We start from the raw sequence: 19,896 nt of genomic DNA, 5'->3' as shown, positions 1-19,896 counted from the left end.
GTGGAAATTCCCTCCTTATAAAACAGTTGAACAGATTTCAATAAATTCTGTAGCATTTAAAAGATAACCTAATGCTACCGACTACGGGAAACATAACATTGAATCAGCAGCTCAACTTCTTTATGATAATGGCCGAAAATTGATAAACTAAAAAAATTGAACCAAAGTTCACAACTCTGTAACTCTGGGCCAACAACACACATTAGAAGACAATATCTTTAAACTATATTTGTCAGGTGTTCTAAAGTGGACAAATGTGACATATTAGTTTCCAGCAGATCTCAGATTATTACATTTGATAACGAGGGTGCTATTTTATTAAGAAGTGTATGGACGGCATTCGACAGAGGACCCCTTCGGTAGATGTCTAAGTGCCGAACCGCATGGCGCGATTTCAGGCGCGATTGACGCGCGGAGGGTGGGACGCGCGCGTCATTTTGACGCGTGCCCAGCATGATCCGTCACGAAATCGCGCCGCCGCGTGCTGCTGCTCGGAGTAGGAAAAAAAGGCGTCGCGCGGCGCGTCCGCCAATCAAAGTTCAGGTAAGTCACATAGCATTTGGTCACGTGGCATTTTGGTTTTTGATTTTGCCGCCAGATGGCCCTGCTCTTTGCGCATCTCTAAAGCCCCTTAAACTTCGCAAAGTACTGCCACGCTTTGAAGAAATGTCGCCTCCACCTCGCGCGCTGTGGTCGAGGCCGACGCCGCGTCGCTATTGGCCTAGTAGCGTCACATGGGCCCTCGCGCCGTGCATCAGCGCCATTTTTGCTCGAGAAGTGTCTACGGAGTGGCGAGGAGCGCATGTTGGCGCCGTAGCTACGCTCGAGCAGTGTAGGCGGCGCCACGGTCGAGGAGGGAGCGTGAAAAAGAGGAGAAACGAGGAGGAGTGAAGACGGAGGAGGAGAGTGTCACTACTTACGAGGTTTAAGGGGCTTTGCGCATCTCGACGAAAGCTCGCTGGCGCATTTTTTTTTCCTGGGCAGAACTGGCGCGTGTGTCAAAGAAAGCATGTGCTACCGTGATTTCGTTCGCGGACCGTGTTGGTTCGCGCATCTTGTTCACCTAAAATGGACAAAGCAACCTTCAACGAGGTCGTAATAACTGAAGTGGAGAAGCGTCGCGTCCTGTAGGGCTTTTTTCGCACGCGAAAAACGCGCCATGCGGTTCCAGCTAAACGCGACTCGCGGCAAACGCCCACGTTGCCGCCGACGCGCGAGCACCCGCACGAAAAAAGGGAGCGGCGCTTTCACGTCCCGTTTTCCTGGTTGCCAGACAACATAACTCCCGACGACATGAATTGTCTCAGTTAAGGCATATATAATATGCCATTAAACACACAGAACACTACAATAAAAATAATCTTAGTGTAATTAGGCAGCGACATTTTTGTCTGAAGTGTATTTATCAAGCTTAATCTCAAGCAGCAATATTGTGTGCGAAACTGCGACTATGTACCTACCGCATGCTGAGAGGCCGCTGCTTGTTTACAACTTCAGATAGAAAATAGAGTATCAGCCGCTTACAACCGAGCAGAAGGGGCGATTGCTACTATTAAGGGGATGCTGAGGGTATCTGCTATACCGTCTACGCTGAGGGTATCTGCTATAGCTCGCCAAGCCTGGTCACGTTTGATGTGCTTGTAATTGCGGTCGCGTACGTCCCACAGGACGCGACGCTTCTCCATTTCAGTTATTACGACCTCGTTGAAGGTTATTTTGTCCATTTTAGGTGAACACGATGCGCGAACGAAATCACGGTAGCACGTTCTTTCTTTGACGCACGCGCCAGTTCTGCCGAGAAAAAAAAAATTGCACCAGAAAGGTTCCGTCGAGATGCGTAGTGTTCCTGTATATGTTCCCGCAGAGAGCAGAGTTGCGCATAGGTCCGGTTTATGATCCAGCTCTGCAGTGGAGCCACTCCTCGCGCGCGCGGGAGGCAAATGCCGCGCGGCATAGAATTTCATATTAGTATATTTAGAAACTCTATGCCGCGCGGTGTTCCATTTGCTTTTTTGTCTACTGGTAGCCAGCTACATGCGGCAACTGTACGCAAGCGCTGAGCAAGATGACACTTTTTAATGCAGGCTAAGGTCGAACGATTGGCGTAGCCGGAGACGTGCCAACCCCCCAAAATGTTTAGTTTGTGTGTACATATATTACACGCAATACTGGAAGATATCTATAGCGGCTCCACAGCCACCATAGTCCTCCACAAAGAAAGCAACAAAATCCCAATAAAGAAAGGTGTCAGACAGGGAGATACGAGCTCTACAATGCTATTCACAGCATGTTTACAGGAGGTGTTCAGAGACCTGGAGTGGGAAGAATTGGGGATAAAAGTTGATGGAGAATACCGTAGCAACTTGCGATTCGCTGATGATATTGCCTTGCTTAGTAACTCAGGGGACCAATTGCGATGCATGCTCACTGACCTGGAGAGGCAAAGCAGAAGGGTGGGTCTGAAAATTAATCTGCGGAAAACTAAAGTAATGTTTAACAGTCTCGGGAGAGAACAGCAGTTTACAATAGGTAGCGAGGCACTGGAAGTGGTAAGGGAATACATCTACTTAGGGCAGGTAGTGACCATGGATCCGGATCATGAGACTGAAATAACCAGAAGAATAAGAATGGGCTGGGGTGCGTTTGGCAGGCATTCCCAAATCATGAACAGCAGGTTGCCATTATCCTTCGAAAGGAAAGTGTATAACAGCTGTGTCTTACAAGTACTCACCTACGGTGCAGAAACCTGGAGGCTTACGAAAAGGGTTCTACTCAAATTGAGGACGGCGCAACGAGCTATGGAAAGAAGAATGATGGGTGTAACGTTAAGGGATAAGAAAAGAGCAGATTGGGTGAGGCAACAAACGCGGGTAAATGACATCTTAGTTGAAATCAAGAAAAAGAAATGGGCATGGGCCGGACATGTAATGAGGAGGGAAGATAACCGATGGTCATTAAGGGTTACGGACTGGATTCCAAGGGAAGGGAAGCGTAGCAGGGGGCGGCAGAAAGTTAGGTGGGCGGATGACATTAAGATGTTTGCAGGGACAACATGGCCACAATTAGTACATGACCAGGGTAGTTGGAGAAGTATGGGAGAGGCCTTTGCCCTGCAGTGGGCGTAACTAGGCTGATGATGATGATGATGATGATGATGATGATGATATTACACGCACATATACAAATACACGCACGAATGTACATATAAAGAATAGGACCCCCCTCCTCCACATAAAATCCTCACTACGCCCGTGGCTCGAACACCTCAAAAGTTCGCTTGCAACAAAAAGCGGTGCCTTGCAACAAAAAGCGGTGCAATGTTTTTCAGCGTGCATATGAAGTTTTCTCGCGGAAGCGGAAGGCAGGAAATGTTTTAAAGGGCTTGTTTAAAGAAAACTTCACACACGTGTGGTAGACCATTAAGTGAGCACATTTTGGCTGCCGAAATGAGACGAATTAAGGTCGCCAACAGAACTATCGCACCTGCAATTATGTTAGTGACCGTTGGCCGTCATTCATCACTAAACGTCGTTCACAGCAGCTGCACGTTTTCGATATATGTGGTGCAGACACGTAAATTTCAACGCATTTGAAATGTTCACATGCGCACATCTTATGCAAACTTTATTTTTACGATTCACACCGCAAACTTAACAGCTATTCCGTAGCAGCAAATCTGCAACGGGAAAAAGATTAAGATGCACGAGCTTCTAGATCAAATTTATTTCGTACAAGGGAATGGGTGAGCAATGGCTGGTGGCAGCAGGGGATGAGTGCTGGTTCTTGGAGCCTTGGGGGCAGAATTCAAAGCCACTGGAAAGGCAACAAGTTATTAAGAGTAACAACAGTTTATTTTATTGGACTAATCACATAAGATGACAAACTGGCAAACTAATTATTGACACATTGCAGACTGTAATATGACAGCACATATTTCTTTATCTCTTCATACTACTCAGGTTAATTTCCTATAACACAGCGCTTATTAAACGTACAAAAATAATTTCACATTCCTCACGTCGACTAAGGCTGATCGAACAAGCAACATATTGCGGGCGGTAAATGCTGAAGCTATCACAGCTCTATCATAAGCGGGCGCACGGTGTTTTCGCTTACTAAAAACAATGAACAATAGCACATCAATCGACTTTATATGAAAAATCAGAGCGTCGACAAAAAATTAAAATAAAAACGGAGCAAAGAAAAGCCAGGGTGCAGCGAGCAAATTGTACCTGCTAGTATTTACTCTCTTCTGAACACACTTTTCTGGAGCCGCATAGTCAGAACAACCGTACAACCAACAAAGCGAACTGAGCGAGTTGGCAAGTTAACATTCTTGCCGTATATGTGCATCGCGACACAGATGTGTCGTCCTTTCTTTGTACCGCGTCTGTGTCGCGCTGCACATATACACCAAAAACTGCACAAGTGAACAACCTTTTATGCCAGGCGTACGCATTTCAGCGTGTACAGGAGTGTTACTCGAGATAAATGCCGCTTTAGTGTAAACAAGCCGAACTCACCTCTGTAAACAAGGCGAATGGACCTCGCATATCCTGGTCCCTTCCGGAGCCGGCCGGTCTCGTCGGCCCGCACGGCACCGCGTAAAAAGCTGCGCCACCTTCCGTGCGATTTGCGCAATTTGGTGCGCTGCAACTCGTCATACTGGAATACAAGTGTCAAAATGACCTGCTTCGTAGCACTTCACCAAAGTCATTAACTTAATATCCTCCAATACCCTACCTGCAACCCGGAGCCGATGGTTTCTACGCACGCTCGACGGTCTGCTGATTGCAATTTCGATGGCACTGACAGAAACGGGTAGGCGCCGTTTCCGTAAAGTCGGCTTCGGATCGCGCAGTTGATCATTTGACGTCATTTTGCACCACGTGATCGCACTCGGCGAATAGCGGTGCGAGCGGCGCCGGAAAAGTTATGCGCAACTCTGCTCACGGGGGCATATACAGGAACACTAGAGATGCGCAGAGAGCAGGGCCATCTGATGGCAAAACAAAAAAACAAAATGCCACGTGACCAAATGCCACGTGACTTACCTAAACTCTGATTGGCGGACGCGCCGCGCGACGCGTTTTTTTTTTTTTCCTACTCCGAGCAGCTGCACGCGGCGGCGCGATTTCGTGACGGATCATGTTGGGCACGCGTCAAAATGACGCGCGCGTCCCACCCTCCGCGCGTCAATCGCGCCCGAAATCGCGCCATGCGGTTCCGCCTTGACCTAGCTAGCACAATACACGAGTCCACAAATCGCCTTGATATTTAAATGTGTGTGCCCTTCGTGCTGGCACCTATATTTTTCAGTGCAAATGCCCTCCCTCCTCCGGGGAAAAAGCAACAATCCTAGCAGCCTATGCGAACTACAAGACAACAAAGCCGGATTGTAGCTAAGTTTGAGACGCGTTCTATGCTATAGTTTCGTACTTGTGACAACGTTGTTCTGAAAAAATTTGGAGGACGTTTAAGCTTCGCCTTTACGAGCGGAACCACATAACATTAAAAGGATCTTGACTGCTTCTCACACTTCCCGGCAACTGCAGGTTATGTAACCGTCATGTTTACCGGGAAATGATAGTGTTCACCGCTATGCACGAAGGCGACCTTTCGGGTAGAAACGCGGCCTCTTGGTTGGGCCGATCCAGGAGGCTACCTCCTGGATCACAGCCGCGCCAAAAAAAATCACATCATTTTCACGTTTCTGTTATTGTTTGAAACTGTTAATATTTAAGTCTGAGAAGATTTAACATAAGATGCATGCGCTGTCGGTGTTTTGCTTCATGAAATTTGTTTGTGGGTTGCCATTCTCGAAATTCCGAGGAATAACTTTGTCAAGAATGAAGGACAAGAGATGAGCTACTTAGTGATAGAATGGTGTGGCAAAATAACAGGCATATACCGCATGTCATACAGCAAGGCGTGGCATATACATATACGTAAATATATACAAAAAGTTTCGCTCAAGGGCCAGTCCAGCGACGCCGATACCGGATTTTCGGCAACATGGAGCCCTTAATGCTATTGGATTAACACTGCTCGAGCGGCTCGACGACGCACTCGCGAAGAGAGGTTTTTCGCATGAGTTAGAGGCTGCGGTGACTGTGGGCAGCAGCTTGGTGTAGAGCTGGAAGCAGTATAGACGGGCCCCAGTGCCAAACCAGTATGACGGGAGAATAGCGAGAACCTTATATGCCGATGCGTCATGACATTTCTGGCGCCACTGATCTACGGCGGTAAACGAGCGAGCGAGCAGCCGGCATTCCTTGGCTTATAGGCAGCGAAATTCTGATAATACTACGTGTCGCTTGAGAAACATTGTGCAGGAAAGGAAGAACAGTGTCCCTCTAGGGAAGAAGTTTCGCTTCCATGGAGAAGAGAGAATTAAGCCGGTGGTAATTTGCGTTGGGCCCAACGCAGTCGTTGCGTTCGGCTAAAACAGCACCAAATCAGAAACCGAGCTAACGTTCACGTGGATCTCTGTCGGTGGTGCATTGTCGGAAGGGACGTGAGGAGCCGCCGTACTGCTGTAAATCAGTCATCGCACTCAGCCAAGAAGTCAGCGCTGCGGACAAGTTGCGTCAAAAGGGGCAATGACGAAGGCAAGATTGCAGATGAAATGCCAGAAATATGAGCTTGAACAAATGGAATTCCGAAGCTCTTCTACAGTGGCTGGCTTTGACTTCTCGGCAACGGCGCGGATTTCGGCAAGATTTGGAAGAATGCACTCTTTCGAAACGACGTGCCTTAGGATAGTAACCTGGAGCACATAAGTGACGTTTCGTAAAATTTTATTACGACCTAGTGGCTCTGAGAAACCCAAGTACGTGCTGAAGGTGATTGAGATGAGACTCAAAACTTATAGAAAAACCCACAGTGGTATACAAGTACCAAAGACACATGTGCCGCTAAGGACACCAGGGGACAGTGTCCAACACTACCTTCAATACGTCAGGCGCTTTGGAGAGGCCTGTTGTAATCGCGCCGCTGGCACGAGTTGTTGGGAACTCGGCGCTGACGCCCGTTGTTGCACCTGGGTCGCAAGCCCCAAGGGTAGCGTTGGCCTGGCGGCCTGGGGTACAACTGGAAGCATCCGAAGGTCCCGGCAAAGCATGAGTCGACTGGTAACAACAAAACAACTTGTTTATTCTAACATCGCAAAGAGTTGGCGGTCAGGTTGACCGAAGTAGAGAGACGGGAGTGCACTTTACTCAACAGAAGAAATCGGAGCCCTCCTTTGGCGTCCGGGGGCAGCTGCTTTTATACTCTCGCAGTTGAGGGCAAGAAGGAACCCCTCTATAGACGAGCACGTGACTGTGCCGCTCGGGCACAATGGGATAAGGTGGCGCAGCCGTCGTACCGGCGCCGTTCGGGCACAATGGGGAGGAGAAGGTGGCTCATACTGTCGTGTCGCCGCCGGTCAGCCCCCCCCCCCTCGCTTCACAGTTGTTGGGAGCTCCTCTCCCCGGCTGCCGCGCTTCGACAAGCGTGGGCACCAATATGCACATACACTCACACACGCACATGAAGACACGTGGCATCGGAACATGCCTGGACGCGCTTGGCGGGGAGGCGTAGCGGCGGCGCCGAACGGGCCAAAATGTCTGCCGCTGTGTTGCAGCCGCGCCGGCTAAACCGCGCATCGTAGGCGAAACGTAACAGACCGCCCCGCCGGGGGAAGGAGATCCCGATGGTCAGGGGACTGCATCCGCTGTCCGGAGGGATGTCGCTCGATGATGCTCATAACCGAAGTCGGGCGTCCCTCGACGTTTCTTGAGCGCAGCGCACAGAGAAGGCCTCGTTCTCTCGTTCAGGTTCGCACAGGACACTGCAAAGTGACTTCGGGAGAGTTCACATTTTTGTTCTCGTTCCCGGCAAGCGTTAGAACTACGCTGAAACTCAACCGCTCAGTCAGCAAGCACGGCACAACCCTCACTAAGCCCTGCCAGGCTCTTTCCCCTTTTATACCACTGCCTAGGTCCTTACAGTAGTCTAGCAGCACTTAGAACGCGTCCACAAATTGGAAAATTACACTAGAAAGCATGTCATCACTTTGAAACACTAAACAAAAGCAATATGTTAAAAATCCTGCCTCAGGAAGAAAAACATCAGTAACAAACAATTTTGAGGCTGATTCCTACGTTAGGGGCTTCGACTTAAGCCATCGGCGTTACCGTTGAGACTCCCCATTTTGTAACGCACCTCAAAGGAATATTGTTGCAAAGCGAGGCTCCAGCGCAGGAGGCGGCCATTTTTGGGAGAGATGGTCTGCAGCCATTGGAGAGGGCAGTGATCCGTCTCAATGATAAACCCTGAGCCGGCTAGATAGCATGACAATTTCTGAACGGCCCACACGAGACACGCACACTCTTTCTCGGTGGCGCTATACGCCTGCTCACGACTGGTCAGCTTACGACTAGCATACAGGACGGGGTGTTCTACTTCTCCATTTTCCCGTTGGCACAGTACAACGCCCATGCCTCGCTCACTAGCATCGCACTGAACAACGAACCCTTTTGTATAGTCTGGCGATCGTAGCACAGGCTGGCTTGTTAGGGCACTCTTTAGGGCGCTAAAAGCTCTTTCCTTTGTCTCGTCCCAGACGACTGTTTGCGGCTCTGTCTTTCTTAGAGCATCCGTCAGGGGAGCCGCGATATCAGAGTACCTGGGGATGCACCTCTGATAGTAGCCGGCGACACCTAAGAACGACCGAATATCGGTCTTCGTGCGCGGTTGCGGGAAGTCTCGCACAGCGGCCACCTTTATTTCAGAGGGGCGGCGACGACCCTGACCAATCACGTGACCGAGGTAGACAACCTCGGCCTGTGCTAACTGGCACTTGGGAGCCTTGATTGTCAAGCCCGCTTCGCGCAGGCGGGTTAGCACTGCCCGCAAGTGTGCCATATGCTCAGACCAGGATGCGGAGAATATCGCTACGTCGTCTAGATACGGTAAAGCGAATTCTTGCTGTCCCCGCAACACTTTATCCATGAGGCTTGAAAAACAGTATGGCGCGTTCCTCAAACCAAAACTCAACACTTTAGGACGGAATGTTCCCATTGGTGAAATGAACGCCGCATACCTACTAGCCTCTTCTGTAAGTGGAACCTGCCAATAACCCCTGACAAGATCTAGGGTGGAAATAAACTGAGCGCTACTAACTTTCTCAAGGCGCTCCTCGATGTTAGGGATCGGATAAATTTGATCCTTAGTGATGGAATTAAGCCTGCGGTAGTCGACGCAAGGACGAGGTTCCTTGCCCGGTACCTCAACTAAAATCAAAGGGGAGGTATAATCACTCTCACCTGCCTCAATAACACCGAGCTGTAGCATTTTCTTTACCTCAGCCTCCATAATATCGTTCTGGCGGGGTGACACCCGATACGCCTTGGATCGTACTGGCTCCGGGGAGGAAAGTTCTATGTCATGAGTAAGGACAGAAGTCCTACCAGGCCTCTCAGAGAACAGACCTTGAAACTCTTGTAAGAGCTGGTGTAGTTCGGTTTTCTGCTCAGGCGACAGCGGTGCTTTACTGATAAGGTCACTAATGACTTGACCGGTGTCTTTCCTGTTCGTCACTGAGCCTAGTCCCGGAAGCTCGACCGGAAGCTCTTCAGGAACGTTTACCATCATGCACACCACTGCTTCCCTTTGTCTATAAGGTTTGAGCAGATTACAGTGGTAAACTTGCTGTGCTTTCCGCTTTCCTGGCAGACTCACCACGTAGTTAACGTCCGACAGTTTCTGAACAATTCGTGCTGGGCCCTCCCACTGCACGTCTAGTTTGTTGTTTAGCGATGCGCGCAATATCATGACCTCATCGCCCACCTCAAAACGACGGGCCCTGGCGGTCCGATCATAATAAACCTTGGCCCTCTGCTGGGCCTTTGCCATTGCTTCACCTGACACCTCCTGTGCCCTTCTTAAGCGTTCGAGGAGCTTAAGCACGTACTCCACCACGACTGGGTCGTCGCCCCTGCCTTCCCATGATTCTCGAAGCATGCGAAGCGGAGATCGCAGCGAGCGACCGTACACCAGTTCAGCTGGCGAAAACCCCGTAGCCGCATGCGGCGCGGTCCGTAATGCAAACATCACCCCAGGCAGCCACAGCTCCCAGTCAGTTTGATGTTCAAAACATAATGCTCTCAACACGCGCTTCATGACGGAGTGGAGCTTCTCAACGGAATTCGACTGTGGGTGGTACACTGAGCTGTGTAACAGCTTTACCCCACACCTTTCGAGAAAAGTTGTCGTCAAAGCGCTAGTAAACACTGTGCCCTGATCTGATTGGATTTCCGCAGGAAAACCAACTCGCGCAAATATGGACAGTAGTGCATTGACTATCTCAACTGAGCTGAGTTCTTTAAGCGGCACTGCTTCAGGGAACTTTGTCGCTGGGCAGATCACAGTCAAAATGTGTCTGTACCCTGTGGCTGTTACCGGCAGAGGTCCCACTGTATCAATAACGAGCCGTCTAAAAGGCTCCGTAATGATAGGTACCAATCTCAATGGCGCCCTCGATTTGTCCCCTGGTTTGCCCACCCGCTGACAGGTGTCACATGTCCTCACGAAATGGTCTGCGTCCCGAAAACACCCTGGCCAATAGTACTCTTGCAAGAGACGGTCCTTAGTTTTCTTAACTCCTAGGTGTCCGGACCACGAACCCCCGTGCGACAAGCGCAACAGATCCTGACGATAGCATTGAGGCACGATCAGCTGATCGAACTCCACTCCTCTGCGGTCTAGATACTTCCGGTACAGGACTCCACCTCTTTCCACAAAACGAGCATTTTTCTTGGCGATACCTTCCTTGACAATGCAGCGTACGTTTTCTAGGCTGCCATCCTTCTTTTGCTCGGCTATCAAAGCCGACCGGCTGACTTTTAGCAACCTATCAAGTCCGTCTGACGTAGGCGCGATGAGCAAATCTGCAGATAGCTCTTCTAACTTTCCCGCATCGGGAATTTCCTCTCCAGTATCTGGTGCCTTTAACGTTACAGACTCAATTTTATTCAGTTCAGGCGTGCTCTGAATATCAGCTTGCTGCGCCTCTGACCCTTTTTCATTGTTGGACAACGTCGGCCCCGCAACTACCGCCTTTGCAGCGAGCTCCCGAACCTTCGATCTGGTTAAGGCCTGAACGCTAGCCTCACCAAACAAAAGCCCCTTCTCGCGCAGGAGGTGATCGGACCTGTTCGAAAATAGGTACGGGTACTGGGGGGGCAGCATAGATGACACTGCCGCCTCCGTCTCAAGCGCTCCGAAAGGTCCTTCAATAAGCACTTTTGCTACGGGCAGACACACACTATGAGCTTCCACGGCTTGCTTGATCCATGCGCACTCGCCCGTGAACATATGGGGTTCTACGTAAGAGGGGTGAACTACATCCATCGTAGCTGCGGAATCGCGAAGCACTCGGCACTCTTTCCCGTTCACGAGGAGGTCTCGCATGTAAGGCTCGGGAAGCTTCATGTTCTCGTCAGTGCTGCATAATGACAAAAACACAACTTTTGGTTTTGTTTCCGGACACTGCGCCGAAAAGTGACCCGGCTTCTGGCACGTATAACAAACGCGCGCTTGCCTCGTCTCGAACCGCTTTCTGCGTTCGGCTTCGGCTGCCGCCGTCTCCTTAGGTTCGGTCGCACTGCTTTCACTCGCATCCGCACTACGTGTGTTCCCCTTTGCTCTCATGGGTGTGAACTTCGGCCTCTCAAACTTCGAGCCAAACTCACCCTTTTGACCGTCCTTAGCTCCGCGAGCCCGACGCGTCTCAAACTCCTCGGCTAGCTCAGCGGCTTTAGCCACCGTACAAACGTCTGGCCTATCCAAGACCCAGTACCGCACGTTCTCCGGTAACCGACTATAAAACTGTTCTAGCCCGAAACACTGCAGAACTTTATCGTGGTCACCAAACGCTTTCTCTTCTTTGAGCCACTCCTGCATGTTTGACATAAGCTTGTAGGCAAACTCTGTATATGACTCACTCTTGCCTTTCTCACTTTCCCGAAACTTCCGACGGAACGCCTCCGCTGACAGCCTGTACTTTTTTAGCAGACTCGATTTCACTTTGTCGAAATCCTCTGCCTCCTCTCTATACAAGCGAGCGACTACGTCGGCCGCCTCGCCGGGTAACAAAGTGAGCAAGCGCTGTGGCCACGTTTCCCGAGAGAACCCCTGCTTCTCGCACGTTCGCTCAAAGTTAACCAGGAACAAACCAATGTCCTCTCCAAGCTTAAACGGCCGCATCAGGTCAGTCATTTTGAACAATACGCGTTCTCCTGCACCGTGTGCCTGACTTCCATTACGAGCGCGTTCCATCTCTACCTCGAGACGCTTCATTTCCAAAGCGTGTTCGCGCTCTTCTTTTTCTTTCTGCTCTTTAAGTTCGCGCTCCTGTCTCTCTTTTTGCTCTCTAAGTTCGCGCTCTTGTCTCTCTTTTTGCTCTTTAAGTTCGCGCTCATGTCTTTTTGACCTCTCCTCAATAGTCTCAAGGCATTCCGACAGCTCGTCATCCTCAGCCTCTAACTCAAGAATAGCCTTTAGCAGTTCTGGTTTTCTGAGTTTGTCCGAGACATCCAGACCCAACTCTCTTGCAAGCTCCAACAATTTCGGTTTGCGCAACGACTTCAAATCCATGGCTGCTCTGAATGCTGCTTTCTCTACTGCCTATTATTGTCTTGCCGCAAACTAACCCGGCAGCAACGACAACCACAATTACCAGCTCTGTTTCTGACACTAACAAAAGCCTGGCAAAGCTCAGAAGAAGAAAGTCCCGCACTCACCAAACCTCGCAGCCAAGAATCCAGCGCAGTCGTTCCGCTGCAGGCAACCAGTCATCACACAGGGCTCGTTGCACTGCTCCCGGATCGTCGATGAGCTGCTCAGCATACAGTCAACCGCATATCTTCGCTGCTGGCCTCCGTTGTCGCGATCTCACCGCTGGCAGACAGTTGTTGTGGTCGCGCCGCTGGCACGAGTTGTTGGGAACTCGGCGCTGACGCCCGTTGTTGCACCTGGGTCGCAAGCCCCAAGGGTAGCGTTGGCCTGGCGGCCTGGGGTACAACTGGAAGCATCCGAAGGTCCCGGCAAAGCATGAGTCGACTGGTAACAACAAAACAACTTGTTTATTCTAACATCGCAAAGAGTTGGCGGTCAGGTTGACCGAAGTAGAGAGACGGGAGTGCACTTTACTCAACAGAAGAAATCGGAGCCCTCCTTTGGCGTCCGGGGGCAGCTGCTTTTATACTGTCGCAGTTGAGGGCAAGAAGGAACCCCTCTATAGACGAGCACGTGACTGTGCCGCTCGGGCACAATGGGATAAGGTGGCGCAGCCGTCGTGCCGGCGCCGTTCGGGCACAATGGGGAGGAGAAGGTGGCTCATACTGTCGTGTCGCCGCCGGTCAGCCCCCCCCCCTCGCTTCACAGTTGTTGGGAGCTCCTCTCCCCGGCTGCCGCGCTTCGACAAGCGTGGGCACCAATATGCACATACACTCACACACGCACATGAAGACACGTGGCATCGGAACATGCCTGGACGCGCTTGGCGGGGAGGCGTAGCGGCGGCGCCGAACGGGCCAAAATGTCTGCCGCTTTGTTGCAGCCGCGCCGGCTAAACCGCGCGTCGTAGGCGAAACGTAACAGGCCTAAAGGCATCGCGACGAAATCATATAACTCGTCAGTCGACACAATAGCCGTTTTCGAGCGTCTGTTTTCAGCCATTAGTGCCTGCCAGTACCTAAACCGCATATCCAGCCAAGAAACTAATTCCGCTCCATGAAGGCACCCTTATCAGTTCAAAGTAGGTGCATAATACACGAAGTCTGCCCACTTTAGATGTCCAAATAGACGCAGTTCACGGAAACATGATATCATTTCTTATTGTTCAGTTAAAGAGCCATAAAGTTGAAGCTTCATTTCAATTCTCGGTAATATTTGTTTAAATAAACGATGATAAGCTAAATAAAATATGTGCTCACAACAGTCTGTTAATTTTCTTTTTCTTTAACCTACAACAATTATTATCAGTATCGGTTCTGTCGATTACAAATAAAATAATTTCTCCGTTAGCCAGGGCAGTGTACCCGCCAGCACACAAATCGCTTAACAAGCGACAAGAAGTAGCTTGGCGGCGACATCAGACTAACACCTACCCAAACCCCGTAGCTTATCACTACTACTACCTGAACCAATACCCTAATACATGTAACCATTGTAAGAAAGAAACGGATCTGTTCCGTATTATGTGGTCGTGCAGTCTTGGTCAAAAAACTTGAACCCGCTGTGAACGGCCGGGGAGCAGCTGCGCTCCGCTATCGCGGCGCTGCCACCGTCGGCGCGCGTCGCTGCTCGCTTGCGCCGAGGGTAGAGAGGGTAAGGAAAGCATGTCAAGCGTCGTTTGATAACAGCGCTTGTGAAAAGCTAGTGCGGCGAGCGCGGCGCGAGCGCGGCGGTGGCGAAGCCATGCAAAGCGGAAGCCACCCGACCGGCTAGCATGCCGTTTGCAGCGTATGCTGGACGAGCTGGCGGGGGCTTCTGGCGACCGCTGGCAAACGCGATACGCTCAAATTTCGCAATTCCGAGTATCGTAATCATCAGTTAATATTTTTGGGAGCAAATTAAAGGAACAACGCTATGAATAGTCCGGCGCATGCTCGAACACGGGCACTTTGCGAGGATCGTAGCTAAGATCTGTCTTCAGCAGCTGAATGATATATTCAATAATGTGCTACAATGGCATCTCGAATTTGTAATCATGAAAGTAACAAGTAGCAAATTAATCAAGAAAGCATAAGCTTCAGGGTGGCACCTGCATACCTCGACGAAATCACAGGGCGAGCATGCCTTCAAGGCATTGAGTGTGGCTTGGTCTGTGGTTGGCTCGAACAATTACAGCTTGTGCATGTGTTTGACTGTAAACTAGCCGAGGTCTCTCGTTGAAAGGACGCTACGTATAACCTATTTTTTAAAACTGCCTGTGAAGCCCTTTCTCGTAGAGACGAACGATACCTCCGTAAACTATATCCACAATACTTCTTCCAGGGAACCCGTGACAGCGACAGCAGCACCGCTGTGACGCCTTCAATATGCGAGAATACTATAATCTCGTGGCCGTGGTGTACTTTACGCGATTCAAACGCGTGATGCCCAATGCAAACAAGATGAACTTACACTGGCCTCACGTGTGCACGAAAGTGAGCCCTAACGACAATGAGGCCTTGTGCACGAAGATATCAAAAAAGGCGAAGTAGTGCGCATTTTCCAAAATGCCAAGGGAATAGTTCTAACTCGGCTACTCAGGCAGGGCAAATTTTATTGTGGCTTTAATTAAAGAACTTCAACGCCAAACGCACTCATGTGGTCGTTCCTTATATAGTGGAGAAGTGCGGTCAACGTATTTGAAATATTGTAACAGTGATTACAGGCCCTTTCCGAAGCAAGTCATTGTAGTCGAAATTACTGCTTCTGGTTTTTTCTAAACGAACGATGATTGAATTGCTCGCATATTACAATAAAACCTGGAACAATGCTAGACAGCACTGAGAGATGTCAGTTTATATTTTATCTCTTGTTTTCATCGCATTCCGAAACACATTCAAGACATTAATCTAAAACCGTAATGCGAAGGCTCTCGCCTTTGAATGTGTAGGACAAAATTGTAATAGGCAATTTCGATTATTAGGACCATTTTTGTAGTATAATGCGCTGCATGGAAGCCGGGCAGCTTTGCCCAGGCGAGCGCATTTACTCACACGAAGCGCCGTACCACAGCGGCCGTAAGACGACCTCGCAGCTGGCAGGACGAACGACGCATTTATTCTTCACGAGCGCTCTTATCAAAGGATGCTTGAGAGCAAGAGAAATGCTTCCCTCACCCTCTTCATTCTCGGCGCAAGCGAGCAGCGGCGCGCGCCGACGGCGGCAGCGTCACGATAGCGGAGCGCAGCCGCTCCCCGACTGTTCACAGCGGGTTCAAATTTTTTGACCGAGACTGTACGTGCCCAGCGGAAAATCATACAAAGCACGAAATAAGTAATACTGAGCAGTGGGAGGCCGTGTTGCTCAGCTCCGGCCCTGACCTGCGGGCCAAGGTCATCAAGAGAGCTGAACAATCCGCCCAGGCCCAAGAGCTCGTGGCTGCTTAACAACGAGGTCACCTGTCAATACCTTGTTTTGAAATAGTCTTTACTCCCTTACTCACTCACTCCGTTGCCACAACTTTAGATACGAGCTCCCAAGGTAACGCTTGCACTTAATTGCGCACTTCAGGCCAGAGCTGTCCAGCTGTGTCTTGTCCGCAACAAACTGAAAAAATAAAGTTATCATCGTGTCAGCGACGAAATTAAATAAGGCAGTTTGAAGAAACGCATGCTCCGCAAAATAGCATCGAACTCGGCGTCCCCCCATCGCAACACTGACGCGCGTACTAACGGAGCCCGAGCGCTAAAAGCTGCAGTAGTTCGCGGTGCACCCATTGCGGTTCGAACCGCTGGGCACGAAACAGTTTTATGTCAGCAAAAAGGGCGGCTGGAAGAGACATGCAAGATACGCGGGGTATCCGGGATTCGCGAAGTGCTCACCTTCTTTGCACAGGGTAAATGGGAAGTGCGGCACAACCCGTGGCGTACTGCGGTGCAACGAGTGTACTGCGCACGAAGGCAGTCGTAAACCAGTAACAAGGTTAAAGAAGTGTGACGATGCTCCCCAGCTTCTCCGTGTCTATAACGTGCAGCTGATACATGCTGCACAGATCTCCGCCACTTTTCTTATTATTTCCTCTATAATCGCCTATCACAGAATTAACACAAAGCACTGGCTACCTCTCGTGGTAATCGTGCTGTTAAGCTTTTCGTGGTGAAAGGGCAAGGCACACAGTGCCGCGGAGACGCTGCGCTGATGTGAGGACTTTATTACTATTTGAATGTCCATCCGTGAGTTACCGGCTCCAATCTCTAATGCTCTGACGAAAACGAGGTTACATTGGCAACCACAAGAGAGATCATTGCAGCGCTGTAAGGCAGTCAAAACCCTCAGTACAGGGTCCAGGGTCGGCGTACATAATAGTTGTGCTGACGAAATCAACTAGACTGCCTGTTTGAACCAGCCACTCGGCGGTGGTGTTGGTGGACAGTTCAGTGGCAGTATGGGAGAAGAATTGGTCTGGGATAGTAGCCTCAGAAGATGCGTGAGTCAGTGTGATGCGATGTGATGTGCGTCCACGTGGTGTGATGTGACGCATGCGTCTATGTGATGGCATGCCGGAGCTTGGCGCGTCGATACTTAACCTGTTCACATCCGCGCTGTTATGTGCCGGACGCAATTCGCGCTTCGGCGTTCGAGTTATGCCGCGCTTGCCCATGCGAGGCACACGCACATCACTCGAAGCACAGGCGCGCAGTTGTGCCTCGAACTACGCGATATTTCTTTGCTTCGTACCAACGTGTTTCGGCTCGCTAGGCTCTGCGCAATGGAGCTGCGGTCACCATGGTAGCTTCGCAGCGCGTTCTCTGCCGCACAAAGCCTGGCGAGCGGATGATGCAATTTTGAGTAGTGCAAACTGGGAGGTCTTGGCGCCATCTCCCTTCATTGTTACATGGGCACTTGTGTGTGGGGCGGACGTAAATTACGTCTTTCTTCAAGATTGAGCTTCATGTTTTTACACCCATTCATTTTTGACGCTTTCAGTACGAGGTCGATTGCAACGGTATAGCCAGCCTGTCACCAATCACTCTCAACCTGAACGGCAAGTCCTTCCCGCTTGAAGGAGAAAGATATACCATTAGGGTAAATATGCACTGTTTATTTTTATATCTGGCTTTGTTTTAGGGGGGCGGGTAAAACAGAAACGCTCCAAGCGCAAATAAGCCTAAGCATTAGCGGCAGCCTACCATGTCATCGTCTTCCAAAGAAATTCTGGTTAATTCTGCCAGCTCTTAAGTTGATATTCCACTACGTACCATCGACTTCACAACTTGGATCCGATTCTACGGCTCCGCCTGCCGTCAAGACGACCTAGAGCTGAGGAGACGCTACTGTGCCGCTTGTGGCTTGGCGTGGCCATCCCGAATGCGTACTCATTTCGAATCTGAATGGCCAACAGCCCTACATGCATGCATGCGATAACTGTAGCTGCGAGGAAACAATTGCCCACTTTCTCTGTGAGTGTCCCCGCTTCAGTGCGTCCAGGAAATAACTTTCAAGAGTGCTAGATAGTCTTGACAAATGCTGTTTGTCGGAGGAAAAGATCCTGGGAGACTGGCCGAGACCGCCCTCATCACAGAAAGCTTTGAAAGCGTTGTTGCGCTTCTTGCGGTGGACTGCTCTTAGAGACAGATTTTAAGCAGTGCTTTATTCTCCTCTCCTTTTTATCTTTTAGTTTTGCTCTTCCTTCCTTATTTACTTTTTTAATATCGCTTTTGTATTATCTTTTATTCCCGTTGCCCCTTTTCCACAGCACAAGGTAGCCAGCCGGTCTGGCTAACCCCCTGTCTAACTGGCTAACGTCCCTATTTTTCCGTCTATTTCTCCTCCTTCTCCTACCTTCGACAAACGGGATGATTTCTTTTTTTCATTTTTACGCGTTCTGCATGCTGTCTTGTCTTTAATTATGGGGTCATTCTTTTGTTTAATTATCTTGTACTTTTTATCCTATGACGTTGAAGTGGTTACTTTTGTACATCGTTATTTTGCTTGCTGAATGAACTGTATCTCTTGTCTTTTTGTATAACATGTACACAACCATTTCCTATTATTTTTGCGCAATACTCTAATATATGTATAAAATGCTGGGTGTACATTACTGTACTATCTACTTATCATGTATATATTTTATGTATTGTTATATGCCCATTTAATGCTTACAGTGACGCCCCCCTTACGCAATGCCTCATATGAGGCTTGTAAGGAAATTTTAAATAAATAAGAGATCCTTCCCAACCGCACTGACACGCGGCACTTTTTTCCAGATTCCGATCGAAGGCGGTGTTCAGTGCTTCACGCGCATCTCCGAGTCGGATGCGTCGGAAGCACGCCTCTGGATCTTAGGCGCCACATTCACGCAGGAATACTACACAGTGTTCGACAGGAACCAAAACCGCGTCGGATTCGCCACTGCGGTCTAGAAGTGCGTCGTCGCCTCCAGCGTGCTACACTCTTGCGGCCCTCCAAAACGACGGCTCTTTACTTCGATCGTGAACTGAATAAAGCATGCCTACTGTTTCTACGGCGTCACTTTACAGCGAAGCTGTATTGGGGGCGAGGAATTACGGAGTCGCCATCTGTCGGAAGCGCCTCCCTTACGTAGTATAAGGGATCACGCGGCGCGCTCCTCGCAGGTTTCGCTTACGGCGCTCAAGAAAAACACCACGCGGCAGCCCTCCTGGACATTTATGTCATCATCATCATCAGCCTAGTTACGCCCACTGCAGGGCAAAAGCCTCTCCCATACTTCTCCAACTACCCCGGTCATGTTGTCCCTGCAAACGTCTTAATGTCTTAATCCGTCTTAATCCGTCTGCAAACGCCTTAATCCTGTCCGTAACCCTTAATGACCATCGGTTATCTTCCCTCCTCATTACATGTCCGGCCCATGCCCCATTTCTTTTTCTTGATTTCAACTAAGATGTCATTTACCCGCGTTTGTTCCCTCACCCAATCTGCTCTTTTCTTATCCCTTATGGTATCTTCGACTGGTCGCCTGTATGCCCCGAAGCAGAGTCGGGTAGATCGGTCGTTTCCCGAGCTCAAAGGTAGGGGACAAGCGCGCAAGCCGAACGTGCGACTCGCTCTCGGAGGAGGAAACTGCTGATGCGAAACCACGTGACTACTGCCAACGTCCGATGTTTCGCCCATCCAAAGCTGCCGGAAAAACCGGCGGACGTGCCGGGGGGG

General features: G+C 50.0%; 1 protein-coding gene and 1 long non-coding RNA gene across 2 annotated transcripts in view; one reads left to right on the top strand and one right to left on the bottom strand.

Moving 5' to 3' along the window:
• LOC142572607 (lysosomal aspartic protease-like) overlaps positions 1-19,255 on the top strand; it is a 51,754-nt gene extending 32,499 nt beyond the window's left edge. The window contains exons 6-7 of the mRNA XM_075681832.1: positions 17,692-17,790; positions 18,972-19,255. Coding sequence (XP_075537947.1) covers positions 17,692-17,790; positions 18,972-19,127 — 255 coding nt within the window. The 3' untranslated portion in view covers positions 19,128-19,255. The remainder of the gene's footprint in view (positions 1-17,691; positions 17,791-18,971) is intronic.
• On the bottom strand, positions 3,706-4,841 carry LOC142572600 (uncharacterized). The gene is made up of 2 exons (XR_012826113.1): positions 4,524-4,841; positions 3,706-3,813 (listed from the first exon to the last, which is right to left on the bottom strand). It is a non-coding gene; the product is annotated as an uncharacterized LOC142572600 (long non-coding RNA).
• Positions 19,256-19,896: the final 641 nt, after the last annotated feature.

This window comes from Dermacentor variabilis, chromosome 1 (genome assembly GCF_050947875.1).
Source record: "Dermacentor variabilis isolate Ectoservices chromosome 1, ASM5094787v1, whole genome shotgun sequence".
NCBI classification, from domain to species: domain Eukaryota; kingdom Metazoa; phylum Arthropoda; class Arachnida; order Ixodida; family Ixodidae; genus Dermacentor; species Dermacentor variabilis.
The sequence above is the reverse complement of the archived record's forward strand: the minus strand, read 5'-3'. Positions and strand labels throughout refer to the sequence as shown.